Consider the following 26,402-nt stretch of genomic DNA (forward strand, 5'->3'; position numbering starts at 1 on the left):
AGCTGTTTTATGCTCATCAATCAATAATTCCATTACATACTAGTGAGGCTAAAAGGAGAACATACTTTGCAAACAGGAAGGAAGAATCCGTCATATTCCTCAAGCTGGATGCTCTCCCAACCACAGATGTACCTTGCTATCTTCACTATGAAGATCATGAACAGATGAGGAAACCTCATAGAATAATATAGTACCAAAACAGAAGACACAGCTATTGTTCTGCAAATAAAGGAACAGAAAGGAATGCATCAGTGGCCCTTGCTGCTCCTCTGACAAATCATTCCAGGATAGAGTCATACACCTTCTCCAGATACACTACATGAGAGAATTCATGGTCCTTCCAGTACTGACACAAGGACCTAATCTAACATTATATGGGCTGGATAGAATCTAATTTGCTCCTCTTGTGTCAGAGAATCATCTACTTATGAAGGCTCCTTTCTAGCACATTGACATAGGCTTTTTCTTTTTGGGGGGGGGGGGGGTGGCAGGCAAAAGCATGCTTCTTCTATGACTGAACTATAGCCTGTAGTCCTGTTCTCTGAAATTGGAGCTCATGACCTCAGTTTGGCAACCTAGAGGTACTGTTCCATGTTCTGTGCAATACTGAAACAACACTTTAACAATGACAACCCAGCACTATCTACTGTCTTCAGCATTTATGGTTAGACATCATAAAGTCCTGCGGCCTTGTTCCTCAAAAACTGCTGCTACACTGGCCTTAACTACAAAAACCTGATGAACCTACATGAATTCCTTTAGGCAAAGTCTTTTCAAAGGACACCGTGCCTACTGACCTCAACAGTTACTCAAGGTATTCCTTTTACTTATTGTTAATGCCAGTGTTATTGTTCTCAACATTTTAATGCAAAATCAGGGACCAAGCCAAAAATAATGGGGGTGCAAAAGAACAAAAACCAGAGAGAGAATTTAAACACTGCTTTCATATAGTTAAAAATTACTAGGTTAACATGTCTTGCATTAGAATGCATTTTCTAAAAGATATGAAGTCTAAAACTCAGATTTCTGGCATTATTTAAAGACTACAATTCTGAATGATTTGCCAGAAAACTATACTTTTTACAAGGGAAAAACAAAAATAAAATGAGGCAAAATCAAGAACACTGCATAAACTCATCATCAACTGAAATGTATAGTAACTGAGGTCAGTATTTTTATACCCCTGGTGATAATAGCCTGGGAAATGCCTCCTCAGAGTTACTAGATGGTTTTCTAGAACCATTCTCGACTAAGCCTGTAAATAGTCAAATTGGATCAGTGCTCTTACGTAGTAAACAAAATTAAATAAACAAACCATTTTGAGTACACCAGAAGCCACGACCTTGATAAGCTTCTCCTATTCATTATGTATCATTTTTGCAATTTCTGCTGCTTCTGCTTTCCTCACTATCTGTCTAATATGGGACTGATCCCCCCTGTCCCCCCATGCCTCATGTAAGGCCTTTTCTTTAATATGATGACATTTTTATTCCCCATTACAAAATACTTAAATTATGTTTATTGACTATTGTTCCATTAGTTCAGTCAGGGGCCTATATGTGTAAAGTTGCCCTCCTGGAGTCTCTAGCATTGATAGAAAATACAAAATTGACAGCAGAATGTTTTGCACCTTCAAGACTTTTGCAATATTACTAAGAATAGCATGCTATCTAGAGTAATTTAACTACTTATGCCTACATTAAAAGGCTAATGGTACAACTGTTGTCTGAATTATTTGAAGTTTATAATTCTTTTTCTCCAAAATATAAATTACATCTTGCAGCTGATATTATGAGTATACAATATACTAATAATCTTTATCACACTATATTCACTATATCATCGACTGACAACAAGGTTGGTATTTTCATATACTGCATGCCACTTTATAAAAAAGGAGGAAAAAACAAAGCTATAGGTTTTCAGTAGTAACCCTTCTTAATAGCCAAGTGTGACACTTATGCAATAATGAACTAGCTAATATAGACAACAAAAGAAAGGGATGTTTAAAACAAGAAATAATAACACATCAAAATGGGTGAGGGCAGAAAGAATGAAACAGGCATATTCCAAATTCAAAAAAATGGAATGCACACATGAAGGATGAGGCAGTAACTGACAATAATGTTATGTTTATCAAAGCAGCATGTTTTATGGCATAAATAATGAAAGTTGTAGGCAAAACATAAAATCTGCAGAGGTCAGGTGAACAAAAGCAGCATGGTATGTGTCAAATTGTATTACCTGATACTCATTTGGCCAGAAAATGCTGACAGCTAACTCCGCCTGGTGCCACTGGCGGCCGTGTGATCCTGAGACATTCCAAACTACACTCCCAAGTAGACCATTGTTGACCCTGGCATACACTCTCAAAGATCCAGGACTGTGCCCATCTCTGCTGTACAAAAAATAGCTGAACTGTACACAGTGTGTATCATTTTCGCTCAAAGTTTGGAGAAGAATGTTTGCTCTTTGTCCTGGGGCATGCCTGGATGAATTCACCATTATATATGAGCCTATGAACAAAGGAACAAAAAAAAAAGAAAATTAGTATTTTACTTATTTGCTTTTTTCCCTATAAACCATAATAATCCTTTTACCTTCTAAGTTGATACACTTAAGAACAATGCAGATAACAAAAGAGTAATCCAGTAACAGTCTGAAAGTCAAATATAGATAAATGAGTCAAAATCTTAATAACTGTTAAAATGCAAAATTCAAGTCACCAAACTAATAGATATAATACAAAAGCATGTTATAATACCTAATTTAAGTGACACTTCCAAAAACACCTTAAGAATGTCATACAAGGTGCAATTTAATTGGACAACAACATTTATTAAGCATTTATAGTTATCAAGTAGAAATAGTATTGTATGCCATAGTTAAGGACCATGGAAACAAAATACCGTGCTTAATATTACAGAATACTACATATGTTTCTAAACTGTTGTTGATTTTTATGGCAATCATTTACTTGGGCTTCCCAGCACTTATACTAATTGAAATAAAGAGTTGATGACACATACGGAAATGCCAGCCCACCAAGTCAGCTTTTTTCTTCCTTTCTATATCATTACTTCAAACTACTTTGTGAGGCATTTCTTCTCGACTACCACACACATACACAGACAGAAAAAAATGTATGCATTTTTCCTTTGCCAGTATCAAAACCGTAAGATAACTAGTACATTCATCACTGAATCTCATGTAGTTTAATTCCAACCAGCCTAATGCAAACTGGGCCAGAGTTTCTTCTGTAAAAGTAAGAGTATCAATCTCTAGCATTTTGGGATATTTTTAATAAGTCTGATTAAAAACACAAATATACTACAAAGTATACACTTTGAAGGGGAACCGTGAAATTGTGCCAAAAACACAAACTACCTTTGTCACTCCCTTTCAGGAGGTATGACAGTAGATCCACCCAAGTTAATATAATAGGAAGGATAATTGCCAGTTTAATTACGGATTCTTGTGGTACACTTTAGAAGGAATACATCTCATGCCTCATACCTACTTGTTTATATCTTCTCACTGACAGTACATTTCCACGTGGATCAGATGTAATGTCCGTTTTATGGTAGGCTTAGAGGTAAAATAAATTATATTACTTGCCAAGGCTTACAGTACCTACATTTGGGAGTAGATGGTGTGTGATTTTATATCATCACCTTTGCAATGAAACATCTTACCTCCTTTGTTATACAGCATCTCATTAACACAATGAAGCAGAATAATCTTCAAGTCTTGATCCTAATACTTTTTAGGAGTTGAGTTTATGGCTGTGTAAGAGCAACACAAAGGCTGCAATATTGCTGCGTGTGGTAATTTTTTCTTTTGTTTGCAATGATCTTTCGTACTTTGCTGAAAACTCTGTTTATTATCATCTTCACAGTTTGCAAATGCATAAGTCATCTGGAATGACCACTCTAAATGTTTTATATTCTAATGAAACCTTTCTCACTTGGTCTCTACTGTACATGGTCTCAGAATTATTAGCTATACCTTTCACTAGAAAAAAAAATAGCGTTGCTTGTTTCAACACTGTTTTCATTTTTTTAATCCTGAAAACCCATCAGGCAAAATACCTCTTTTAAGGATTATGAAGTATCATTATCTTGTTAAATAGCTTGTTTTGATTCACAAATGTAGGTCAACAAAGGCAGCAGGAATCAAACCAAGAGCTTTAGCTCCTTTGTAGCTCATAGCCTTCATCTATGCTAAGCCACCAGACATTCCCCAATATTTTCTGTTGTAACCAACCAACAGAACCATAATAAAAACTAAGCTACTATTCCGAATGTACCTACCGTAAGAATATTAGCTACTCCTACATGTGAAGCATTAATTGTAGTTTATTGTCTTTATATACATTTTAAATATAGTTATTGTTTCTCATCCATCCTACAGTACCTACATCTTTCTTTCCTTACCTCAGTTTAATGTTTCGGTGCATTCAAGTGTGAGAAAAACTGCCATGGCATTTCTATATTTGCCAGGAACAATATTGCCTGCCTGTGTAAATGGCTTGTATTATCTCTATGCAGATTTGCTGAGACCTAGAAATCAAACTCATTAAACTCCAATTTACTATAAACAAAGCAAAGTATCAATTTATAGCCTGCAACAGGGCAATGTTTATGTCTTAAAATGACCAAGAGAGATTCTTAAATTTATTCACTAAACTACTCATAAAGAAAAAGACTTTTATAATGGGTGGTTTCAACTACCCACTTATAGATTGATACACATACACCTCAAACATTAATTATGTCCAAAGATACCAGGGTTTAATAAATGACAATTTCATAGAACAAAAGATCAATAGGAGCAAAGCATTTTAGACCCCATCCTCACCAAAATAGCTTTCAGCTTGTACCACTCCCATATCTTTCTGTCCCTGGTTAAATCCAACCACAAGTTACTGATTTTTCTCGTTTGAAGTCTCAGACTCACCTGCAGTAAACAATTAATTCTGAATTTAAGGACTTCAAGTAAACAAACCTATGCAAGCTCTAAGATGAGGTCTCAAAATGTACTAGTAGTAGCATCAGCCCCATGCAGCCAAAACTGCTACTTACATAATTCTATTCTACTCTCATCTACACAAATAGAGAGATCCAGCTGTCCCACACTAGATCAAGATATAATGAGAAATTTAAAAACAAACCACCAATATGATCCACCAGTGTAAATAAGCTCTATAAAAACAAATATGAAGTTCTATAGTAAATCTACATCTACCCACACTGAACGCTACGAAAACAATTAGTAAAGGAACTAAAAACAACCATTAGGAAGCTCAGAGCAATGGCTATATAGTTTATCTGAACACCTAATAAATAGCATCAAACAAGCCCTCACAGAACGTTACCTGAATGTGCGTATCTAATGTATTGCTACACAGTATACCCCTGAAGTATGGAGAATGGCTTAGATCCTACTTAGACCCCAAGTAACTATAGAGCCATCAATCTAACTATTCCATGGAATGCATTGAATGGGAATTCATTAACCAAGATATCCAAATAATTATTTAACTTCTTCAGGAAGGTTATAGTGGCAGTAAATGGTGGTCACTGAGTCCACTCAGAGTATCTGGGCTCTGACTACACCATTAGGGAGCATCTCTTATGCTGGTATTCTAAATAAACCAAAAGACCTAAATGTAGATCTTTATTTAGGAAGGTGGCCAGCAAACTGGTTCTGTCTCAGAACGTAAGAAGGTAACTTGTGGGTACAGCAGGACTTAGCGCTAAGACTTCTTTTTGGCGTACATTTAAATGACCTCAAAAATGCAAACCCTGACCTATGGCTAACTTAGTCTTCTGATAACTGTAAGCTTGATATCACTGTCCAATTGCCCCTAGACATGGAAACTGTATAGCAAGAACTAATCCATACAAACAATGGTATTCTGAAAACAGGGCTAAAATTAAATGCAAAAAGGTGGTGTATTGTCACTTTTGGTAAAGAACTCTCATCCGCAATTCATAGTACAGCCACTGCTCCACTCCAATCTGAAAAGGTGTTAGGGATCTGAGCATCTTGGTCAGCAACTCTTTTTCTCCTTTAACCAGAGGGCAGCATCTGTAGTCTGGAAATCCTTTATCCAACTGATATTTAAAGGCAGTTCATTCAAGGCAAAAGAAGTTCTAATTATGCTATATACAGCTCTGATTAGGCAAGTTACAGAGCATAATGGTTCCTTCAGTAAGTAACTCTCAAGAAACATCATATAGCTAGAATAACTCCAGAGATTACTAACTAAAATATTAGTGGTCTAATGACACTTGGTTACTAACACAGGCTTGAAGCCCTGCCCATGTAATCAGTCTTGTAAAGAGCTATATGTGAATATATATGTCTTGCATTTCATGCCATTGAGGACCTAGTCCTCCTTGAACTCATGTACATCTGTAAGATATACAGCTCCAAAAACACTAGAAGTAAGGATTCAAATCTCCATCTACCCCACCTATATCTCTCAACTGTCCAGATTTCCACAGGATGTCCAGTTTTTGCCTCATATTTTTAGTCTGTTCCTCATAAAATGTGTGTTCTTTTGGCAAATTACTAAGGATCACTGAGGACTGAAGTCACTAAATATTGACAAATGTTTGAGCTTCAGACTTTATATCTTTCAGAAAATCTGTTATTCTAGCAAATTGCTAAGTTTATAAGAACAATATTTACAATCTGCCCCTAATTTTTGGGCCTTTGCCCCCCTCCCTCATTATTTTAAGGGTTGTCCAAACGTCCTGCTCTAAGAGGTTTAGAGGTATAGCCCCATCGGTGGAACAAATTGCCTTAACTGGACAAATCAAAACTTCAATCTGGGCTGACATGCTTAGCCCTTCTACTAGCTAAAGATTCAATGGTATCTCAACTTGCTTGGCTGGAACTTCCTATGGTCTTATGACATAAGAGACTAATCAGCAACAAACCATAATAGTGAAGTCTTGCATGTTAGTTAAACTTGTGGTAGTGTACCATTTTACCTAAATCTCAGATATGTACCAGAGATGCAAAAGTTAAACAGCTATGGGTTGGACAAAAAACACTAAGTTGTAATCATGTATTAGTTATGGCAGAGTGTTGCATGTATTGTGGGGGCCACATAAATAAATTACTGTTTACTATCACATCATTGAATCCACTGTGTTTAAGTGTTAAGATGTCCGAACAACATGTTCGGAAATCAGAACAACAAACACAAAAAATGTCAAACTAAGCATTTCAGTAAGTACTTTAAGTACTAAAATGCTGACATCCGCACAACATTGAAAAACACTTTTTGCAGGGGGGCAGGCCCCCCTGCACCCCCATCCCCCCTAATTATATTTACAAAGTCTGAGATTGCACTACAGTGAGGGGAAAGGGTGCATTTCCTGATCCCCACTATAGTGCAATCTGCACCTCAATGTCGAACCTTACAACAGTGAATGCTCACTATTGTAAGGTTCGATATTGTGGCACTCACCTTTCCGGTTATGCTAAATTAGTTTTGCACATATATCTATGTGATAGTAAGCCTAAATTACTGGTACTTCTTTTCAGTTCTGAAATACAAGACGTAGCTCAGTCCCCAGAATTCAAATTACATGCAACACATGCTTGAAACAGTGATCCGATACTTTACTTCTAATCTGTTTCTGTATTATGGAGCAACATCATTAGCAGCTAATTGGAATGCATTTTTCCCATGTGAAGCACTCTTACTCTGAAAAAAAATGTTATCAGCTTATTGTGCAAACAAAATCAAAAGCTTGCTTCTCCTGACAGCACTTTTAGAAGCATGGAAAGTGATTTTTTACTGTTCTTTCACCAAACTCATTCAACAGCTGTGATGTTAAGAGCAAACTCACTGCTATGCCTAAGTGTATTACAGTGACATACCAACACAGATCATAAGAGGATTTTAGGCATTACATTAATTAAGAAAAGTACAGAAACTAAAAAAAATAAATGCATTTATACTTGGAACTAAGGGTGAACAAGGCATGGAACAGTAACCTTGGAACTAAGGGTGAACAAGGCATGGAACAGTAACCTCGGAACTAAGGGTGAACAAGGCATGGAACAGTAACCTCGGAACTAAGGGTGAACAAGGCATGGAACAGTAACCTCGGAACTAAGGGTGAACAAGGCATGGAACAGTAACCTCGGAACTAAGGGTGAACAAGGCATGGAACAGTAACCTCGGAACTAAGGGTGAACAAGGCATGGAACAGTAACCTCGGAACTAAGGGTGAACAAGGCATGGAACAGTAACCTCGGAACTAAGGGTGAACAAGGCATGGAACAGTAACCTCTTATCATTCCCTAAATAACTGACAAGTTGCATTTTCACACTGAAGTTAGATCGCTTTGTCGTCTGTTCTACAAACACAGTTGGATAACTTACATTTTTTAATATTTTGACAGTAAACTAACAATAATCCACACACACTGAACCACAACATGACATTAACAGCTATTGCTTTATAGGCTGAGGTCAGCTTATTTTTTACAAAACCAGAGTAGGTGGGGGGCTATACCAACCCCCAAGTAAATATACTAACTCCAGGATCACACTACAGTGGGGAAAACGGCATAGTAGTGGCAGCATGTAAACTACTATACATATATATATTTATACTCACACACACACACACACACACACGCTTACTAATATATTTATATAGGTGTCAATCATAGAGTCAAAGACCACAAACTTATATTGCACATTGCAAGACAGTTGGATCAAACATCTGAAAATGCCAGTATTTGCAATATTAAACTCCCAAACGTAACTCCCTTCAGCAGGACACATGTTATCACTCATTCTTGGGTCCACAAAGGGAGGAAGTTTTGGCATTTGATGTGTTTTTGTCACTGTTGGCTTATTCTGTTTTTGTTTTAGGTGTGACCATCTTGGAAATGTGCAATTCGAGTTTGCAGTCAATATATCTATATCTTCATAAGTTGGTACTAGGCTATTGACCCTAGAGCCTATAGAAGCCTAGCCATAACAATTCCCTGGCTATTTCTTCTCACACTATTTACTTCCCTGGATCTCTGTCTAGCAGAGTGACCGACGTGATCCCCGGGGTGAATTTCCTTTCTCCCATCCAATCGTCAAGGTTCCTTTTGAAGAGGGCCAAAGAGGCGCTCTGCTTGACATGTATGGGCAGTCTATTCCAGAGTCTGGGGATTCTTTGAGTCAAGAACCTATCCCTCCAGCATGTTTTGTTTATTGTGATGACAAGGTTTAGATCCCTGGAGCATGTGGCTCTGAGGGATTTGGGTTTCTTTAAGTGTAGCATGTCCAACAGCTCTGGGTTTGACATGGCCTTGTATGTTAAGCAAAGATCGCCTCTGAGTAGACGATATGCAACAGAGTATAGTTGGAGTTTTTTAAGGTGGTCAGCATAAGGTATCTGCTTTAGGCCTGTGATTCTTTTAATGAGGTATATCTATGTCTATATATATATATATATATATATATATATATATATATATATAGTATATATGTTTGTGTGTGTGTATATATACATAGAGAGGAGACAGATTCAGAAATGTATCTGTGTCTATATCTATATTTCTGCATCTATACAATAAAAATACAATTACATTGTCTACAGATATAAATATAAACATAGATGTAGATATATACTTTATATAGGACTAGCTCATTTAAGCAAAAATCAGCCTCTATTTTGTTGATACACTTTGGTTGACAGCTGTGTGAGATCAGATGGCAGATATACTCCCTGATGAGTATGTGATCTCGGAGTTAGAAGAAATAAGTAGCAGGGGAGTGCAGAAGGGGAAGGTCTGCCTTGCCCGTTTGCAAAAGCATTGTTTTGTTATATGAATGTTCTGAAGAGTGGCCTCAGAGCATGTGCAGAAATGTGTCAACATTAACAATGTCAAAGTGGCAGCCATTTGATGGTCGCTACTATACCTATATATGTGTGTGTGTGTGTGTGTGTGTGTGTGTGTGTACATATATATATATATATATATATATATATATATGTAAATGTAAGCTGGCTGGTTTAAGAGTGATACCAAACAGTCTAGATTCAGCATATCTGAATGTAACCTATGCTATGTAAGGCAAGGGAACACAATGTTTAGACAGGAAGGCATAAAGGAGAGCCGCTTAAAGGTCAAAGTGAGAGTGTTTAGTAGTATATCATTAGATGATCTGAGTGGTACCACCCTCTGGACAAACTGGCAGCTATTCAAGCAGCTGTGAACAGTGGGAGACTATGGAGATTGTTTCCTATGGAGGATTTTAAACTGGAGGGGTTTGCTTATATGCAAGCACGAAGAATCGCATTTGCACATTAAACCCTCATGCCAGTCAGACAAAAACACAATAAACTATCGACCAGTAGTTCCCACCTAGGATGGGTTGAATTTAGCTCTCTGCTCCCATCAGAGTGCAAAAGAACCCTGCTAATGTGAAACAAACTGGCTTTGAGCTTAAGTGCAGTAACATGCTTTACAAGAAAAGTAAGAATTCTTGCAATATCAGGAATCTTTAGAAATCGGTTCACTGACCATGAGAAATGTTCACAACATACAAAAACAATATTTTGGCAGACTCAGAAGAACTTTGGCAAACTCAGAACAGCTTTTGCAGTAACAGAGGATGTTAGGAAATATCAGAGAACTACTATTAAAATAACCAGTACAGTAACAAAAAGATTGAGTTTAACAGGGCACAAGTTTTCTTTAGGGTAATGGAATTCAGTTTGTATTCAGACTGTATTGTGCTTGCAAGTGCATGAAAAAAAAACATTAATTTATAATTAATATTTTATTAGTCAATGAACCATTTCTGTTACTACACATAGGGACAGGCCTGACGTCTATGTACCTGTAAAGCAAATGTGATACCTTTTAACTCAGGCATAAAATGCAATGAAATCCTTGGTGGTAAAATGGTTTTCTTGACTATGTTTTGTACCCAGACTCCAAGTGCCTTGCTAACTGGCTATATACAGGGAGAGAAGGGTGCATTTACAGTTTCTATGTAAATAAGAATTTTTGTTTGAAAATGCTGTTATTTTCAGAAAAAAAATTGTGAAACGTTTATTTGGTCATCCTCAAGAATGTCAAACAACAATACCTTTCCTTTTGCATCACAACATCCTTAGCTTTAAAACAGTGCTGAATTACGGTGAAAAGAGCATTCATCCAAATGGACCATTTTCAGGCTTGACAAGTAAGCATACATTTAAAATTAGTAAACACTTACTGAAATTGTCAAATAATAATCTGAAGTTAATGCAGACTAATAAAGCAACATTCGATAACTAGCAAATAATTTAGAAAGTTTACAGCTAACTTGAACTGTATATATCAAATACAGAATGCCTCCTTCATTGACTTCAGTATATTCAAGCATGTGTTTATTTAATAGCTTATTGACAGGGTGGTCATAATGAACTTGCCAAAGATGCCGTTTCATACAATACTGCATACAGCTAAGTCATGGTGTAATACATATTAACAAATAAAATAAGCTAATATCTATATAAATAATTATCCATTTACACCAACTGTTAACATACACCCTAGTAGTCAAAGAACAGGATTGCAGTCATTGTTCAATCACTGTACAAAAGTGAACAAAAGAACATAGTATAGTCAGACAGCATTCTTGAATTTCTAAACACTCTAATTGTCTTAAAAGTTAATTAAAATGACATACATCATTTGTTGTTTTCATTCAAAACTTGCCAATTGGCCAGAAGCAGCCAGCATGGGTAAAAGTCTGTTTCTTTGTCTCCAGCCACCAGACAAACCTCTTTAGCTCTTCTGAAACTATGCATTTGTTTTCATTCTTTCAGCAACTAGATAGTGCTTAATAAACCAACAGTCACACTTCTTAACACAACACGTACGATATGTCTCTTATCCTTGACCCTGACTGTTTCTGTTTTATGGGTCCCAGTATAACTGTTAAATTATGACAAGGTAATGCTTAGCAACACACTGACACATGCATACACACAGACACCTAGACACACGTATACACACACACACACACACACACACACACACGCACACACACACACACACACACACACACACACACACACACACATACTTTTTCCCTTAATCTAATTTTGCTCCCATTACCTCTTGCTGCTGACCTCTACCTAAACCTCAATTACCCCATTGCTCTTCTCTCTTTTCTGGAGTCCCATTCCATATCTATGGGTGACAATATGTCCTGGAAAAATCCCACTGTAACCCTACATATGTGCCCACCACATTCAGAAAGACTACTACCATTCAGTTTGTGATGTCTCTGAATTTGAGTTTCCCACTTAAGAGAGGCAATAGCTAGAGAAGTCATCACAAACACGGTGCATGTGTGTGTTGGGGGGGGTTAGAACATGGGAAAACAAAACCCCTATATAGGTAGAGTTGGCATAACTACATTAACATCACTGCCCATGCTGTCAGCTCATAGTAGTCTGCCTACAACCAGGGAGTCATTCCTTAGTTTCAGCCAAAGCATGACTTGACTGCATGCAGACCACTAGTCCTTCCCTTCAGGACAGATGAGCTGACACAGGTTTATACGTTCATAGGTATTTACTAGGCTATTGATCTGTGAGGATCTTAAGAAGCGCAATCTTACATTCCCATACTACTTTTTAGCCCTTATATTTTGTGTACCAATATTCCAGAGAAGGCAGAAGAAGAATATGTTGGGACTTTTACATGTTACTCTATCCATTAGAGACAACAGTTCTAAACCAGGGCACAGGGGGGAATTTATGGCTTCTTAACCATTCATCCAAATTAAATTTCGATAGAGTAAGAGTCATAATTTTCTTTATCTGTAGTGGAAGATGTTTCCACAGAAGCAGAATTATCTCCAACACATATCAATCCCTCCAACATCTAGTTATGTTGGAGAAGAGACAGATCTCCTGAGCAAGGTGTTTTTACTACCACTGGACTTTCAAAGGTGTAACAGGTCTGACAGGATAGCGTCTGTTGAGGGGCTATATGACAGGCAGACTTTGCATCTCAGCAGCCTGTATAATACCAAAAGAAGGATGAGGCTTTGATATGTTCCCAATTGTATTTATGCTTAATTATCAATGAAGCAAAATTCAAACTCAGGGCCTATTAAGACCATTTAGGAGTTTACTTAATTACTGATCCCAAAGCAGACATAATGTTCTTGAACCAAGAGTCCAATGATTTTTTAAAACCTCTTAACTATTGGCACTATGTTTATTTAGAGACATTGAGTTCCACAACTTCCCAACCTTGTGATGAGAAAATAAACATTTCATTGAAGTGCTGAGAAAGGATAAGTCAACAAGTCATTTGTTACTTTTAGTAGGGGCATTATAATTGTTAAAAATGCCCAGTGTAGCAGCCATAATTTTGCTCCTAAGGAAATGATAAATTATTGTTAAAATGTCTGCTTAGTAATCTGTAGTTGTTCAAGTCACAGCTATTGCTCCACACCCTTGAATCCCTACACCTCGATAACCCAGCACTTAGATGGTTCAAGGCTTACCTTTCTGGTAGACAACAAGCTGTCCAGTGGCAAAACAAGCTATCTCAACTGCTACCCAACACCATAGGAGTTCCCCAGGGCTCCATACTTGGCCCCCTTCTTTTCTCCGTATTCATAAATGATCTCCACTCAGTCATCCCCAAGGTCACCTGCATCCAATATGCAGATGACTCTACCCTGATCTGCTCTGATGCTTCTCTCCATGATCTCCAAACAGCCACCCAACGCTGCTTTTCTATGGTAGAAAAATGGCTCTCCGAACGGAAACTAATCTTAAACCCAGCTAAAACTAAGCTACTAATATTCTTCCCCACCTTAGCTGCCCCGTTAGAGCAACACCCTCCACATTCTAACAATATGGCCTTTTACGTTCAATCCATTAATGGTACCATCATTGAGCCTGTCACTAATACCAAACTACTTGGTGTCACTATTGACCACAAGCTTAAATTTGACATGCATATTAGTCAAACCATAAAGACAGTAAATAAGAAACTAGGTTCCATGTACAGAATTAAGAACTATCTAACCGCTAACACCAAACTAACCATTGCTCGTACGCATCTCCTCTCCACCCTATTATATGCCTCTCCTATACTTTCATTCCTCAATAAAAGTGAGGTTAACAAACTCTCTGTTGCCTATAATCACATTGCTAAATTTGTAACAGGTGAATCTTATCGCACTCACCACTGCCTTAACCTAAGGAAACTTGACTGGTTAGAACTCCCCAATCTTCTCAAACTTCACCAACTCACTGAAGCATTTAAAATAATTAAGACACCAGACAAAACCCCCTCACTGAGTAAAATTCTGACTCCCTACTCTAATCTTACCTGCCTGCGATCTGCAAATAGCATTCTGATACAAACTACTAGATCTAATAACTCTGGTGGCGATGCTCTTTATGCCAATTCCATAGGAAAGATCTGGAATGCCCTTCCTAATAACCTAAGACTTATTACCTTAGCCAATTCAAAAACAATCTTAAAGAGTTTTTTAAGTCACATTGGCTATGCCCATGTGCTAATCCAGACTAATCCTAAAAGTCCCCTACACCCTACAGTCTCCTGACTAAGGGCTTCTCTCTCTTCTCTTAGTGCAAGCTATTCACAATTGGAGCTGCTCAGTTCCACCAAATCCTTCATCTCTGCTCTTTCACAGGATTCAGACTCCTCTTGGTCTGCCTGCCCCAAAAAGGCCTAGGGTATTACTGTGGAATGTAGTTACTTCTTAGGTTATAATCGTTACCTCTATATCACTAAATATTTCAACTGTATCGATTCTCACATATCTTCTCTTGTGATTATTCTGTATGTATACCTATGTTTTTATGGAGGTGTTCTCTGCTTGACCTTGATTGAAAATGTTATTGTATTTCCAAATTTATATGTATGTAAATTTATGTTTAATGTGGAGCTTTTCTCCCCGGGTCTCCGCTGAAAATGGATATTATCCAGTCGGACTAACCCAGTCAACAAATGTAAAATAAAATAAATAAATAAATAAAGTCACCTCCAGTACATTATCTACATAATCCCAGATATTTGCTTTGTACAAGTACAAGCGTCTTGAAATGACAGGCCTTGAACACACAGACAGATCCATAGTTTTCCATCATGGGCTAAACATTCATAATAAATTACAGATGCAGAACTTTTTTATCCTTGTAGTAATACTGTAAGACATATCCTTGATCAGTCTAAACCATATTTTATTAATTAGTTTAATATGCATATCAAATTTTAGAGCATACTCCACTAATACTCCTAGGTTCTTAATGTGGATATTCACTGATACCATGTAGTTATCCAGAGCATGTGGATATATACAATTACAGTGCCTAAAAAGCTTTGCTATGCATTTTTTTGTTGTTAAATTTCAAAAAACTTGAGCAAGCTATCTAACTAACTTTTGAAGAAAAAAGTGATCATCAATGTTTATCATCAATCGTAGTGAGGGAGTACTGTCATTGGTCCAGAAGTGACACGTGTACATACTAAAATTTGCATTATACTCAATGCCTGGCTAAAAGAGTGGGAAGCACAGTGGAATGATTACATTCCCAAACTTGAATGCCATACCTTCAGATATAAGCTGTACGATGAAAAGGACTGCCTTACACTAGGGGATGCATGATAATCAAAGAACACTTAGTTATCGACATAGGTTCTCAGATCCCTGACTCTGTGATCAATGTTCATGTGTCTAATGTCCATGTAATTGCTGCAAGTGGAGTTATGCTTGGATACAGTTATATACTTCTTGACATTTAGTTTTAGTGAGTGTTTTTGACACTGGCTAGCTGTTTAAGACAGGCCATTTTGGAGGATCACAATGTCCAGTGGACACTTTATGATAGCACCAAGTTTGCGATTCTCTGCAAACTTCTTCAGCCATAAACATTTAAAATTAGTTTTTGCCTCTGAGAAATGAATCTCAAAGAGGAAAGCTCAAGTACTAAAACTTGGGGTACACTACCTATGACAGGTATTTTGAAGGAGGAAGAGCCACCCATGTATTTCCTGGGTTCTGTTTGTGAGCCAATTTGCCTTCCAATGCATTACATATAGCTTTATATTTAGCTCTGACAGTTTATTTATCATACCTGATTGTGGATTGGATTTGAATGATTTTAAGAGGTTTAAAAATATGATGTGTACTGATTTGCATACCTATTGCTAAAATAACTTTTTGAGGAAGTCATTAGGAGGACGGCATAATGGTTAAGGCGCTTACCTTACAAACATAAGTTGCAGGGTTTGGTTCTCTCATGGGGTAACTGGCTAAGCTTAAAATGGTCCACAAGGGCAGTTAGCTTAGTAATAATCTATAAATTTAATGACTTCTTCTAGCTTGTAGTCATCTGCAAATTTAATAGGGTGGGAGGTTGGCATAATGGTTAGGGTGTTTGCCTTACAGACACAAGGTACAGGGTTTGAGTCTCACAGGGGGCAAATGGCTAGGTTTCAAATGGAAAACCAACTGACAAATGAAAAACTAAAGAAAAAAAAAACACACTGTGAACAAGCACCAACACTTCACTCAGCTCGATGAAGAAATAAATATAAAAAACGTTCTTATTCACTTTAATACCAAAACAAAATAAGATTAAGAGCTTTTCGTTTGGGAAATATCCAAACTTCTTCAGATGTAGAGCAAGAACAAAAACAGTCAGCCCAGCAAAAATCCACTCTAAATCAAGAAGAGTTAATTGATTAATTGCCTACAAGTGGATCACAGCACTCATTTCAAATTACACTTCACAGTTGCATTGTTTTGATAACAAGACCAAAATGAACCTAAAAACTTCAAGACTTTACAAACATCATGACACAATAGAAATTATTACTTTTGCTAAGAATAAATATATATATATATGCATATGTAATAAAACTAACACCCATCCCTAACCTAATTACTATGCAGTAGTATGAAAACATAGTCTATACAAAACAAGGTATATAAAAGTATAATATAAAAAATTGTTAATTCATGACTTCATATTTTATATTAACACTGTCAATAAAATAAAATAAATAACCAACCATCCAGCCGAATAACATGTGAAAATAGGTATTTTCATAAAGGCTGAAATGGAGGCCTCAGAATGTTGCCTAATAAAAGATCATGCTTGGAACTCTCAGATAGTTACCATAAGACTTATTAAACCCTTTTTATAGTTTACTGTAGTGGGTTTATGTAGGAAATGACTGAAACCTGTAAATAAGCCTTTAAGTGACCATAAATATGGTAAAGACAAATACTTTGCTTTAAGGAAAGGTCATAATTTCACTGCATGAGTTTCTGAGCTTGTAGATGATGTACTGTTCATGATTGATGAAACTAAATCATACCTCAGGATGAATGAACAAGTCTTTATAGCAAGAGTAATTCTGAACTGCTGTAGCCTAGGAATGGTAGGGGGAGTTTCTGAACCCCTCCCACCCCACAGTGTAGGAAGCTTTACTCTCTACATCTCATTACCTTCAATTACCAACTCCAAAGTCACACCTCAGTGAAAAAAGGGATTAGTTTGAACAAACTGTCCTCTTCAATAAAATTGTTCCTGATAAATTAGCCTGCAGCTGAATGACAGGCTCTAGCAAAACACTAACGGGGATGGCTTGCCAGATGAACCCCCCCCCCAACCAGAAACACACACCAAAGATGCCCTAGAGCCTCAGAGGATTCTATACTCAGTGGGAACTCTCCCAACTAGTCTATCCAGGCTACTGAGCCAAGCCAGGGGAGGCCCTTCACATGGTACCCTAAGTTCATCCAGAGCAATGAATTTGCTTACAGAAAGAAAGCAGTGCATTGAACTAAAATAAAATTGTAGATGCTAATATCAATGTGAACAACTCAAGTATTAACTATATAAGGAAAGGTCATAGATCCAGCACTGACTCAACAACAAAAGCTACTGTTGTTATTCATTACTGAAAATTGGCAATAAATATAAATGTTTATTAAAGATTTAATGTATAGCCATAGTTACCACACAGTGCTTCTAGTCATAGGTTAGTACTAGGATAACTGCCCTTGTGGGTCTTTCTAAGACTAGTGAGTTACCCCATGTGAGAATCAAACCCTGAACCTTGAGTCTGTAAGGTAAAAACCTTAACCATTATACCAGCCTCCCACCCTATTAGGTAGGTATACTGTGTGTGGCTTGTAACTCACAGATAATGTTGCTTTCACAGGCAGCATTTTATGCAGTTGTGCCTCTTGCTTTGATGAGTGTACAAACTAGTTTTATTAAGTGCTGTGTACCTACCCGGTACTGAGAATGCACTAAGGAACAAGGACTGTGATATAGAATTGTATGCTAAAGGAGGCACCACTGTGATAGTTCCAGCAGCAACCAAAGGCCTATCAAACAGCTGTCCATTCAGATATGCCATTTTTATAGCTGTATAATATGATGCTAACGACACTCGGGAATAGCTGTCTCTGATAGCTTTTCAGTATTATTTTTTTACATATGCACATTTCAACAGTCTCACATTGTATTATTCATCATGGCAAAGCAGTACTATGAAATAGCTCAAGTCGTTTTTCTAAAGTGGTTATATAATCATGTCATGTCTAAAGTAAAAGCACTTTTGTACTCATTACAGGTACAAGATCTGATTTCTGCTGCTTGATGACTCATCTGCTCATCCAAATCTGCTAACAACTTGTACTACAGAACAGCTGCAATAAAATGTGTGCTTCTGAACTTCAGCACAGCAAATAAAATGCAGAAATGATATTATAATATCCTGAAAATCTAAACTAGAATTAACAGAAAGTGAATATTATAGAAATTCTTTTCATATAGCAGCTCCTTGTCCCCTCTCTACATTACCTGAAGTCATTGCAGTCACAATGAAGGATACAACTTCTACTCTTACTGATGGTTAGGAACAGAACACCTGATTAAACTCCCACATCACTTGTACCTAAAGCTACAGGCATGAATGGCAGTTCTCAGGGCTTTGACTTTGATATCTGTATTTCTTGCAATAGCACATTTCATAGTTTTAGGGTTTATAGTTCCATTCTAGGGATCATTCAATCCACAGCCTCTTATTCCATGTTTTTCATCATGAATTTCTAGAATTAGCACATCCTAATCCCTGTCTTTCAGCTCCTAGAAACTGTTATAAGAATGATAACCACCAACATGGAGGCTGTTACCCAAAAGATAAATTCCTATTTAATATAAACTGATCTTAGGGCATATCATCATAATCCTTATTCCCCTGTTTCCCATTTCATACAAGGGGTTAGAGTGTCACATGACCTGTTAACCACCTCTCTTGATTTAGTGCCACTCTCTTACCTTCTACAAGAGTCAAGCCTGACTGTTACAGGTCTTTCTCTCATGCAACCCATCTGTTTGCTGGACCTTTTCATTTCCTCCTGCCTTTTTCTTGTCTCTTCCAAATCCTCTTCACTAAAGTGCCTTCTACTTTCCTGGAAATGTGCCTTAACCACCATAATCTGTTCTCTTTGACCATTTTAGCAACTGGAGCTAATTTGGTTTCTGCTCCGATGTCTTCACTTCGTCATCTGCCCTACATTGTGCATCTTACCACCCATCTCACCCACTTCATCTCCATCACTTCTAGATCTTTCAACTGCTCAACCTTCACTGCCCAGGTTTCTGTGCCTTAGAGATGTACTAAATGCAACACTATTTTGTACACCTTACCTTTTGACTTCTTTGGCATTCTTCAGTGACAAACAACCCCTGACATGCTGTGCCAGTTAGTTGCAGTCCATATGATTCTAGCTCCAAACTCATTCCTGAAATGTCTCCTCAACTATCACACCCAGATACATGAACCCATTCTACTACTTGCACCTTCTAGATCATGTTTCAGCTTCTTCTGATTTCTCCCATTTGCTGCCTTGACAACTGCCTTTTCTGTACTCTATTTTATTCCTATGTGCCTTCAGTTTTGCATTCCATTAATCCAGCATTTGCAGAAGCTCCTATTCAGAGTCTGCCTGTAATGCCATATTATCTGCATACAGCTATTTTTTTTATCTGTCCCTTCTGATCTCTTTGCTAATGTAATCCATCACCTGTATGAACAGCAGTGGGTTCAGAGCTGAACCATGATGCACAGCTACTCCTAATGGGAAGGCCTCTGTGAGTCCAAACAATGTATATACTTGTGTCATTTGGTCCATCTGCATAGGCTGCACTGATTCTACCAATACTTCCAAACTTTGAACCATCCCAGACCTGCCCAAATTAGCTTTCTTAGAACTTTGTCATATGATTTATTCAAGTTTAGGAATATCCAGCTGGAATCTTTCCTTAACTCTGGCTTCTTCTCTACTAATGTATTACTGCAAACATTGGGGTGGTTGTCCTGCATCTTGATCTGAATCTGAACTGTTTATTTCCCATCTTAATTACTATTTTTCTGCATATTCATTTATCAAATCATCTTTTCAACATTTTCATACAGTGTAACAGGAGTTTGATACCTCTGAACTGGCCATATTTGTGAATATGACATTTATGTGTGCACACTGGTACTAGGATACTTATTCTGCAGACATCTTGGGTACAGCCATCTGTCATTACTGCTATGAGTACCCTTAGGAGACAATTTTTCAATGGCTTGATCAAACCTGCTGTGAGCTCAAATTTTCCACTAGTTAATGGTAAAAAATTTCAAGTACAAGGTTGTTTTAACTGTAATAGTGAGGGGGCTATATATGCACTTAAATATCCTGTGGAAAATATTACATAGGGGAGACTAAAAAAAATTTCTCAGTGAGGTTAAAGGAACGTCTGAGAGATATTAAAATAAAAGTGAAGTTAGCTCGGTGGCTATACATTTCCAGCAGGCAGATAATAGTGATGCTACTGGGCTACAAGCAACAGTTCTAGAACAGTTATACAAAGAGAGAATAATGTTTAATTTTTTTATTTTTATTTAACATTTGTTAACCGGGAAAGTCTGACTAGGTTTCACAGATCCTGTTTTCAGCGGAGGCCCGGGGAGAAATGCTCCAGAAGCATGTCATTAGAATGTGGGAGGAAACCAGAGTACCCGGAGGAAACCCACGCGAACGCAGGGAGAACATGCAAACTCCACACAGAAGGCACCCCAGCTGAGAATCGAACCAGAGAACCTCTTGCTGTGAGGTGACAGCATTAACCGCTGCACCACTGCGCCACCCAATGTAATGATATTAAAAAACAGCTGAGGAGAAAAGACTCTGGGCAGGATTCATGAAGCCTCCATGTAAGAGTTATAACTCTTACACGGAGGCTGCAGTTAAACGGAGTGATGTCAGCATGCTCTGCATATTCATGAGAGCATGCTGAATCACACCTAAGTCTAACACGGTCCGTGTAAGACAGTAGGGGGCGTGTCCGTAGGCCGAGCCCTGCAAGCGGACACGCCCCCAGAAGAGTAAAAGTGCCCAAAGTAAACACCCACGACAGAGTCCACGGAAATGTGAATAAACACAACACAACACATGCCCCCACAGACTATGAACAGAAAATATATAAATGAACATGTGATATATTTTTTTTAAATTGTAAAGATGTTTAACCGTGAGTGCGCTCGTTTGCGCGGGCGTGCCCGTAGCGCAGCTACAGTTAGCAGTCAGTGGGAAAGCATATAAGAACTAAATATGCAAAGTAAGCCAAGAAGCAATAGCGTAGCGGTAGAGACGTCAGCTGAAGAGCAGGCATTCATGGTTCGAGCCCCCACAACACCAACTTTTATTTTTAGCAAAATAAGCACGAAACAAGTCCCTGACAAACATGTACACATATAAAATCACATTTTATGTAAAATGTAATGAACTAGTCCATTTATTTTGAAGAAATGTGAGGTAACAAAACAATAAAAAAATGCCAGATGTGCCTATAGCTGAGCTACAGTTTAACAAGGTGAGTGCATCTGCCCGTAGGTGAGCAGTGGTTTAACAGGTGCAAAATGAGTGCCCGTAGGTGAGCAGTGGTTTCACACGCTGAAACTGTGTGCCCCTAGCTGAGCGTACTATGCGTGCTGACAGCCAAATGAGGCGTAAGCCAGCGCACCCCGTTTGCGCGGAGCTGCGCACCGCGCCAACAAGCTAACCGACGGGCAACGTTGAGCAAGCTGTAACAAAACTGCCTTTACACAGACACACCCCCTAGCCTGTCTAGACAGTCATAAAATATAAAAAGCAGTGGCCAGGTTTGAACCCAGGATACCATGCACCATAGTCAAGGTACTGAACCACTAAGCTACGACAGCTGTACTCAGAAATGCAGTAATAGCAAATATATAGGAATGAATAGAAAGTGGAGCATGACAAAGCAGGTTTTGTGAAGTGGATACAATTCCAAAATGGCCAATCACAGATAAGTGCGGGAAAATGGCATATATAAGCCCCATAGGTGGGAATACACAGCATAAACGATTGTAGAACTGACTTGCAGCCAGAATGTCAGGTGTAGGTGAGGGTAGTTGCTTTCGAGCACAGAGGTGGGGCGTTGAGGAGTCCAGATACATGGTCTGGCTCCTAGTCCACAATCATGAGGCCCAACTCATGCAGGGCCAGGTCCTGTGGGGAGCATATAGGGCTGAGGCGTGGGACCGGTTGGCTCATGATCTTACCAGTGCCACAGGGATTCCAAGGACTGGTGAGCAGGTCCGTCACCACCATGCGGACCTGAAGAGATGCAAGCAGGACCAATTGAACCTTTGGATCCAGGAGGCCCGGCAAATGCCCAATGCCCCACTACTGAGTAAGTTACATTTAATTATGTATGTAAGAAATTAAATTAGCTGATATTATGGAGATGTGTATTCCAATATTACTTCATTTATATTACAGCTGCAGGTGTCCGTTCTGCGAACCGCAGAGCCTATGGCGATAGGCTGGTGCGGTTGCCACCAGGCAGGTCAGTAATCCACTCCCAGTAACTGTAAAGAAATATAAAAGTATGACAGTTAGCAAAAGAGTGCAGTGTAGTCACTAAGTAATAAAATGTGCAAGTAACAGTGTAAAAGTGTTTGCAAGTATTGCTTGATTACAAAAGTGTGTTGCAGTCTGAAATCCAAACAGAAAAATGAAAATGTCTGAAATAAAGTCTGAAATAAAGATGCCCCACCTATAATATCATAGTGCACAACCTGCAGCAGGCTGAAAAGTACAGCTGCAGAAGATGAGCAACTCACATGTGTGAAATATATCCCTGTTGAAATACTGAAACATGACAGAAGTGAGACTGCTGGAAAGGATTGTAATAACTACAGGTAAAACATGTCAATAAAGCCTAGAAGTAAGTACCATCCTGAATAGTAAAATGAAAACAAGTGAGAGGGTGTGAGAAAGAGTTATGAATCCACCAATAAAGTAGTAATAACCCCTGTATAAAGTATACTGCAGTCAGTACAGAATGAAATGAATGTGACAAGTAGAACCAAACTGCGAAATGTGTCCAAAGTGTTGCTGCAGCTGGAATGTGTATCCCAAAATCTGGATATGTTGCTCTCAGTCTGCAATATGCAGATAGTATGATTGTCTGAAATATCAAACATCCACAGTTGTCTATAGCTATATAAAGCAAATGTAGCAGGATGATGTAGCTGAACAAAGCCAGATATGAACGTGTATGAATAACAATAAAATGTATATTGATGTAGCAGTAACAGTCCTATCACCAAATTGAAGTAGTTATCATATAGGAAACTGTAGTTAGAACAGTAGTGTGTATATATCTGTAGCTATTAGAAATGTACAGCATATGTATTGGTATTCAAGGTGTTAATAATATTTTCTTCACCCCACCCTATAACCACATATAATCCATTCCACGTGAAAATGGTATGTGCAATCACAATTAACACCCCTGGACATTTGTCCTGATGGGTCATAAATATTTGCATGTCCGTTGATGCATCTGCCCTGTTCATACATCCAAACCTGATGGCCTGTTGCCATCAATCAACCCTGCATGTTGTTGGACTGTGTATTGCTGTTCAAATTATGCATGTGTTATGCTTGCTGTTCAATGGTGTGAATATCTGGGTGTTTGGTTAATGGGAATACTAATGCATGCTGTTACAACTAATTGCGAATGGTATTGTATGTTACTAACCCAAACTGTCATGACATAATGCAAAACATAGAACGACAGGGAAGGCGGGTTCCAGCGGACCCACCTCTCCCACCTCAGCTGGCGAGTGCACCTGGCACTAGTGCCCAGTCTGGACCCTCCTCCGGTGGCCCTGTGCCACCTGCGGGTGGAAGCGCTGCAGGGGATGGGGCCCGTCCCCCCTCTGCAAGCGTGGCCGGAGGAGAACCACCACTCACCCTCCGTAGCGTCCGGACTGTGGTGCGTAGGGAGATCCGGGACTCTGTTCTTGAGCCCCTATGCCAGCTTGAGGCACAGGTGGCACAACTTACGGGCATGCCTGTTGCCCGGCCTACACAGCCTCCAGCACAGCCCCATCCTGGGCAGTGAAGGAACAGTGGCAACTGCCCATGGGTGGGGATATCAGTTCCACTGTTGCCATCTGTGGGCTCATGGGCTCTGGATATCCAAACCTCCGTCCCCGTCAATTGTGTAACCCCCCACACGTGTCATACACCGCCCCTGTATGCGTCTTGTTTGTCTTGTCTGTTGACCTACCCAACCTACCTCCCCAGCTATACCGACTTCCTTCACCTGACATACCACTCTCACCTGAAAAAAAAAAAGGGCACTCTGTACCCACAAAAAAATTACGCCCCATACATAGCTGCCCATTCCGCACATATGTCTACCAGACATGGAAACTATCAATTACAATTGGCTGTACAACAAGTATTATTGTTGTCCTTACACCTCTCTCAGGGGTGGAAGGTATCAAATGTCACACCAAATTACAAACATATGCACAGCTGTTGCTGATGAAGAAATGGGCAGCTATGGGCCTTACCTACATCCCTCCTGCAAAACCCAAGCTTGTTTCCCTACTGTCTTACCCTCTTTGTGACCCCTTTTTCACCACTTTCCTGTCTCCCCATTTTCATTTCTTTCAAAGAAAATAGCGCGGGTGTGCGCAAGAGTAAGCACGTTTAAGCGGTTGTAAGCGGGTGTGCGTGGAGCTAAACGCCAGTGCGCATGCGTGAGCTCCGCGCAAACCAGCGCTAACCCGGTTACAACTGCTTAAAAGTGCCTTAGTCACTCTGATTGACAGGTCCTGTAGTCAGTTCAAAAGCAAAATAAAATCCCACTGTCAGTCCCGAACCCAGGACCTTGGAAACAGTAGTCTGCATGACTTACCACTAAGCCATGACTGTTATACAAGAACATTGTGCTAAAATAAATATATCATGTAATAGTAGGAATGAATGTAAAGGGAATATAGGATGTGTAGTACACAAAGCATGTCATTTAGAATTACTGTCAAAACTAGTGGATTTCCATAATAGTAGTGTGTGAACAGAAACAGCCATGCTAGTTGGTAGCTAGTAGGTAATAATGTCACTGTAGCACCTTGCAAGCCACACACATACTCACAGCAGGATAATCACTGCCCATACCCCACAACCTCTTACAGGAACACATCCGGACCAAGTAATAAAATATGTGGAGCAAAGGCCCAAAACCAGGGACACATTACAAATAATGTTACAACAAACGCAGACAGTTCAGAGAGTAACAGGGTCTGCATTTTGTGGGATGTTTGGAAGGGTATGAAGTCTGAAACTTGAATGTTTGTCACTATATTCTGACTTGAGCCCAGAGTGATTTGCCAGAAAAAGCTGTGCATGAGATATTGACCAAAATATGAGGCAGAAATGTGGACAACCTGCAAATATTTGTACACATGAGAGGTCTGACACCACCATATTTGAATAGTTAAGAGCCTAGACATAGCAACAGTGAATGACTTACAGGGATGCCCCACAGACTCCATGTGAAATGTACAAACAGTAGGCAGAAAGGTGTAACAACACATGCAATGGTAACTATGGAGTCCTGAAAGTATTCACCACTTGCATGGCAGAATAAGTGTAGTAATACATATGCTCATGCTAACCCACAGTCACAACTGCAGCATACCAGACAATTTAATGGGTGTACCCCACTGATATGTACCATTCCATGAGGCAGATAACAGATGAACCTGAGAGTCTCTGGGGCCTGCTCAGCAGCATACTCAAATACCCTAATAGATGTCAAGGCCCACACCATGGCCAGACCACACTGCATGCTGTAACACCCTAGCAGATATAGCAAGCATTCCAAGGTGTGAATGTACATGGAAAATAGGAAAGCTACAGCAGCACACTACAGTCAGGACACCTAGCAGGCATACAAGTAGTGACTGTAAAGGGCAAATATTGA

At 38.9% G+C, this 26,402-nt stretch overlaps 1 protein-coding gene across 1 annotated transcript in view; it reads right to left on the reverse strand.

Annotated features, from left to right (window-relative positions):
* The window catches only part of PTPRU (protein tyrosine phosphatase receptor type U), a 4,710,560-nt gene that overhangs the window by 3,674,037 nt on the left and 1,010,121 nt on the right, over nucleotides 1–26,402 (reverse strand). The window contains exon 3 of the mRNA XM_044089740.1: nucleotides 2,245–2,516. Coding sequence (XP_043945675.1) covers nucleotides 2,245–2,516 — 272 coding nt within the window. The remainder of the gene's footprint in view (nucleotides 1–2,244; nucleotides 2,517–26,402) is intronic.

This window comes from Protopterus annectens, chromosome 1.part1 (genome assembly GCF_019279795.1).
Source record: "Protopterus annectens isolate FY-2018-M chromosome 1.part1, PAN1.0, whole genome shotgun sequence".
Lineage (NCBI taxonomy): Eukaryota > Metazoa > Chordata > Ceratodontiformes > Protopteridae > Protopterus > Protopterus annectens.